Source organism: Pongo abelii, chromosome 9 (genome assembly GCF_028885655.2).
Source record: "Pongo abelii isolate AG06213 chromosome 9, NHGRI_mPonAbe1-v2.0_pri, whole genome shotgun sequence".
In the NCBI taxonomy this organism is placed as follows: domain Eukaryota; kingdom Metazoa; phylum Chordata; class Mammalia; order Primates; family Hominidae; genus Pongo; species Pongo abelii.
In genome coordinates this window covers 98866014-98872013 of record NC_071994.2, presented here as the reverse complement: position 1 = coordinate 98872013, position 6000 = coordinate 98866014, and the positions used below count along the sequence as shown (strand labels likewise).

Here is a 6000-nt window from a genome sequence, read left to right as displayed (position 1 = left end):
TTAGGATTTCACTTGTGTTTATCAATGTTCACAAAGGAAAGGCCTATGGGAAACAGACCTCATAAAATTGATTCAGCAACTTTCTTTTTCTGTTCCTTAATTTCTTCAAAATCTGTTAAGACTTGATCCATAAAAATATTTGAGGGAGAGGTTTTTGATTTTTTTTTAACTTCTATTTTTTTCAACTTCTATTTTTTTTTTCTATTTCTTATTTAGCAAATTTTGGCATGTCTCTGTTTCAAAATATTTATTTATTTAAGATTATAAGCATTTGGTGTAAAGATGTCCATAAAATTATTCTGTGATGTTCAATCTGTTTTAATTATATCTTCTTGGTCATTCAACGTTTATTATTTTCATTTTCTCTCTTCTTTTCATTTTGATATATAATATTTGTATATATCTATGGGGCACATGTGATATTTTGTTGCATACACAGAATATGTAATGACCAAGTCAGAGTATTTAGGGAATCCATTACCTTGAGTATTTACTATTTCTATGTGTTGAGAAGATTTCAAGTCCTCTGCTCTAGCTATTTTGAAATATACTGTACATTCTTGTTAACTATAGACATCATATTCTGTTATTGAATGTTAGAACTTTTTTTTTTTTTGAGATGAAATCTCATTCTATCATCCAGGCTGAGTGCAGTGGTGCAATCTTGGCTCACTGCAGCTGCCTCCCGGGTTCAAGCAATTCTCCTGCTTCAGCCTCCTGAGTAGCTGGGATTACAGGTGCCTGCCACCACATCTGACTAATCTTCGTATTTTTAGTGGAGATGGGGTTTCACCATTTTCGCCAGGCCGGTCTTGAACTCCTGACCTCAAGTGATCCACCCGCCTTGTCCTCCCAAAGTGATGAAATTACATGACCCACTGTGCCCAGTCTATAACTTATTTCTTCTATCTAACTGTACCTTTGTACTCAATAACCAACCTCTCCTCATCCTTCCTCTACACACTCTTCCTAGCCTCTGGTGTCCTTCATTCTACTCTCTACTTCCATGAGATTGACTTTTTGAGCTCCCATATATGAGAGATAACACGTGATTTTTGTCTTTCTGTGCCTAGCTTATTTCACTTAACATAATGACCTGTAATTCTATTTATGCTGCAAATGACATGATTTCATTCTTTTTTATATTTCATTGTGTATATATATTTTCTTTATTCATTCGACTGTTGATGGGCATGTAGGTTGGTTCCATATCTTTGTTACTGCGAATAGTGCTGCAAAATAAACATGGGGTGCAGGTAACTTTTTGATAAGTAATTTCTTTTCCTTTGAATAAATACCCAGTAATGGGTATGCTGGATCATACGGTAGTTCTATTTTTAGTTTTTTTCAGAAATCTCCAGACTGTTTTCCATACTGGCCGTACTAATTTACATTCCCACCAACAGAATATAAGAGTTCCCTTTTCTCCACATCCTCACCAGCATCTATTATTTTTTGTCTCTTTGATAACAGTCATTCTGACTGGGATAAGGTGATATCTCATTGTGGTTTTGACTTACATTGTCCTGATAATTAGTGATGTTGAGCATTTTTTCATATATCTTTTGGCTATTCTTGTGTCTTCCTTTGAGAAACATCTGTTTATGTCCTTTGCCTTTTCTTTGAGACGAAGTCTCACTCTGTCTCCCAGGCTGAAGTGCAGTGGCGTGATCTAGGCTCACTGCAACCTTGGCCTCCTGGGTTCAAGCGATTCTCCTGCCTCAGCCTCCAAAAGCTGGGATTACAGGCACCCATAACCACGCCCAGCTATTTTATTTTTATTTTTATTTTTGGTAGAGATGGGTTTTTGCCATGTTGGCCAGTCTGGTCTCGAACTCCTGACCTTAGGTGATCCGCCCACCACAGCCTCCCAAAGTGCTGGGATTACAGGTGTGAGCCACCACGCCTGGCCCTTTGCCTTTTTTTGTGAGATGGAGTCTCACTCTGTCATCCAGGCTGGAGTGCAGTGGCACGATCTTGGCTCACTGCCACCTCTGCCTCCTGGGTGCAAGCAATTCTCCTGCCTCAGCCTCCCGAGTAGCTGGGATTACAGGCACAAGCCACCATGCCCACCTAATTTTTGTATTTTTTAGTAGAGATGGGGTTTCACCATTTTGGCCAGGCTGGTCTCGAACTCCTGACCTCAAGAGATCTGCCCACCTCAGCCTCCCAAAGTGCTGGGATTACAGGCATGAGCCACACGCTTAGCCTGCCAATTTTTTAATGGGATTTTTTTTTTTTTTTTTTTTTTTTTACTGTTCAGATATTTTAGTTCATTATATATTCTAAATATTACTCCCTTGTCAGATAGTTTGCAAATATTCTCTGCCATTCAACAAGTTGTCTCTTCACCTTGTAAATTGTTTCCTTTACTGTGCAGAAGCTTTTTACTTTAATATAGTCCCATTTGTCTATTTGTGTTATTGTTACTTGTGCTTTTGAGGTTTTAGCTGTAAAATCATTGCCTAAAGTCCTGAAGTAGTTCCCTTATATTTTATTTTAGTTATTTTACAGCTTTGGGTGTTACATTTTAGTCTTTAATCCATCTTAAGTTGATTTGTGTATGTGGTAAGATACAGGGGTCCGGTTTTATTCTTCTGAATATGGATATCCAATATTTCTAGCACCATTTATTGAAGAGATTGTCCTTTCCCCAGTGTGTTTTCTTGATGTCTGTCCAAAATCAGTTGGCTGTAAATGCATGTGTTTATTTCTGGATTCTCTCTTATGTTCCTTTAGTATGTGTGTTTGTTTTTATACCAATACGCTGCTGTTGGTATAGCCTTATATTTATTTATATTTTGAAGTCAGATAGTCTGATGCCTCCAGCTTTGTTCTTTTTGCTCAGGATTGCTTTGGCTATTCAGGCTCCTTTTTAGTTTCATGTGAATTTTAGAATTTTTCTTTTTTTGTGAAAAATGACACTGATATTTTGATAGACATTGAATTTGTAGATTGCTTTGGGTAGTATGGTTATTTTAACAATGTTAATTGTTTTGTTCCATGAGCATGAAATGTCTTTCCATTTGTTTGCATCTTCTTCAATTTCCTTCATCAGAGTTTTAATAGTTTTTCTTGTAGAGGTCTTTCATTTCCTTGGTTAAACTTACTCCTGGTTTTTTTTTGTTTGTTTTTTTTTGTTTTGCAGTTTTTGTAAATGGGATTGCCTTCTTGATTTCTTTTTTGGCCATTATAGATGCATAGAAATGCAAACTAATTTTGGATGTGGATTTTGTATTCTGCAACTTTATTAATTTATGAGATCTCAACGGTTTTTTGGTGTAGTACCCATACATGAACTATTGTCAGTCTATGATGAGATAAACACAATATTGAGAATAAGTGTTTAGGAACTTTCACAAAACTTTCAAGGAGTAATATCTGTTAAATCTAATAAACAATTTGGCCTTGTATTTTGCATACCTTTTTCTTTAATTTTCCTAGTGCAGTTATCCCTTAGTATCTGCAAGGACCCCCAAGGATAGTAAAATCTAAAGATGCTCAAGTCCCTTATATAAAATGGCATCAGTATCTACATATAACCTATGCATATCCTCCTGTATACTTTAAATCAACTCTAGATTACTTATAATATCTAATACAATGTAAATGTTATGTAAGTAGTTTACACTGTATTGTCTTCTATTTGTCTTATTTTGTTTTTTACAATTTTTACAAATTTTTCAATCTGTGGTTGGTTGAATCTGAGGACATGGAACCAACTGTGATTAATTTTTCTTATATTTTAAAAAAGTATTGGTTGGTGATGGTTTGAAAATTAAAAACAAAACACTGTTCCTTCTTGCAGATAGTTTGAGAAAAAACAGCCCAGATTATAAATTGAAAAATTAATAACTTTTGGTGAGGTCCCAAGTTAACCATGTTTTTTCATGTTCTTAGAGTTCATTAGTTAATTAGAGTTCACTAATTAATTTTCAGCTGATATTCTTTGCTTGTGTTTTCACTCTGAGAAGTTACCATTTTACCAGTCAGGTTAGAAGTCAAGCAGTAAGTTCAGTGGAAAAACAAGTAATAATAGATCTACTTAGTGAGACCGTACTGTGCAACCGACTCTGCACAGAGAAAAACAACCTATTATGTAGATATTTTTATTCCCATTTTAGAGATGTGAAACAACTTAACCACAGCACAGAGCAAGTGTAGAGACAGAACCGGGATTCCGATGCAGGTCTGTCTGGTTCCAAAGTCTCTACACTTTTACTACACTGTTCTTTATTAATCACTAGATAGAACCATACACATATTGTTACATCAGGCAGAAGGTTTCGAGGGTTCTATTAAAAAAGTGCTACGAATGAACTGGGTGGAAGAAAGTACATGGGTCTCCCATTCAAGTGTTCATCAGTCTTCACTATACTTAAGTCAAAGTAGCTGACAGTGAGTCAGCATTTTGGAAGGCAGGTAGAGATGGTGAAGAAATAAGGAAATTCTTCTATGAGTCATTATAGATATTTAAGCTTGTTAAAAAATGTTTTTGACTACCTACTCCCTTTGCCTACAGAGTCCAGTTAAGGTCTCTTAAAAATTATGGAAATAAAAACAATCGGTCGCTGTCTGTCCTTGCCAAACTCAAAAAAGGCTAAGCCTTTTGTGCTTAAACACACACTCATCAGTAACTACTCTACCTTACACTGAACATAACTAAGCTAGGTTGTTCTTCTTGGGAATGTACTTGCAATTTAATACTGCACTGCAACTATAAGGTTTTTTAAAAGACATCAGTTGCACATTATAAATTAAATCTAGTTTAAATCAATATAATTCTATTTATCCTAGCAAGGAAGTTTTTTCTTTTAAGGATCGTCTGATTTTTTTTTTTTTCAGGAATAATCTTTGCATAATTTTACACCCCATACATGAGATGATTGGGATTCAATCTCAATCAGAAAAATCTCTTTATGGTGTCCTTCTTATGGCCTTCCTGTATCCTCTCTAACAGAAAAATCCTAGCAGAAGCATTTCCCCTTTACCCAGTTCCTGTTCTCTTATCACAGTTCTATTCCTCCACACTCCCTTCCTGCTAGGCACGGGAATTTGGAAGGGCAGGGAAAAATCGGTAAAAGTTTGTCTTCTACTTGGGTAATCCAATACCACCGCATCCAGTAGTATATAATTATTTTTGCATATATATCAATTTGCATGTATATCAGATCCTCCCCAATCCCTCTCCCATACCTCTTTCTCACTTTTCTCTCATTATCCGGTCCTCTTGTTTTCCTTGACCCCCACATTCCTGTCTCAATCATCCTCCTGGCCTCAGGTCCTTATCTCCTTCCTGAGACCCTCACGTTTAGTGTTCCCTCATTCCTCTTACACCTAGGATTTCTCCTCCTTCCATAAGGGTCTGGTCCTTCATCCCTCCCGCTTCACCAGACCCCCTCACCCTGGGAGCCGCCACCTCCCTTTCCCCAAGACCAGAGGTCGCGCGGCCGGACACAGCCAGCACCGAGCGTCGGTGCCGGCGTCTGAGCGGCGCAGTGGGGTTTTCCCGCTGCCCAGCAGCCCACAGGCGCGGTGCACTCTGGGGGAACATGGCCGCTTCCGGTCTCCCTCCCGGGCCGGCGCTGGCCTGACTGCGGCCCCTGCCCGAAGCACTCCGCCCTCCGCTTCTCCCGCCCTGTAGCCGCGAAGACTGCTTCAGCCTTTCTCTCTGCTGCCCCTGTCGCGCGATGGAGAAGAGCTCGAGCTGCGAGAGTCTTGGCTCCCAGCCGGCGGCGGCTCGGCCGCCCAGCGTGGACTCCTTGTCCAGGTAACCAGGACGCCCAGGGCCCCGCCCAGCGTCCGAAGGGGATGGAGAGGGGCCGGGGACCCGCTGGATTGTTACCCCAATTCGCGGATTCTGGTTTCTGACGGCTATGCCGGAATTCCTTCCCCGGGACTTGGGAACCACTTCTGCCTCCCTCCCTGGGGCGTGGAGGCTGAGGAAAAGGAGGTTAAAACTCGCTGCTTTATCGATTCCTCCACCTTTCATATTCCGAT

The 6000-nt window shown here is 39.4% G+C and overlaps 1 protein-coding gene across 2 annotated transcripts in view; it reads left to right on the top strand.

Moving 5' to 3' along the window:
• Positions 1–2917: 2917 nt before the first annotated feature.
• MTMR2 (myotubularin related protein 2) overlaps positions 2918–6000 on the top strand; it is a 94514-nt gene continuing 91431 nt past the window's right edge. The window contains exon 1 of one of the 2 annotated variants that reach the window (XM_024254644.2): positions 2918–5770. In XM_024254644.2, the coding sequence (XP_024110412.1) occupies positions 5691–5770 (80 nt within the window). In that variant the 5' untranslated portion in view covers positions 2918–5690. 2 annotated transcript variants of the gene reach the window in all.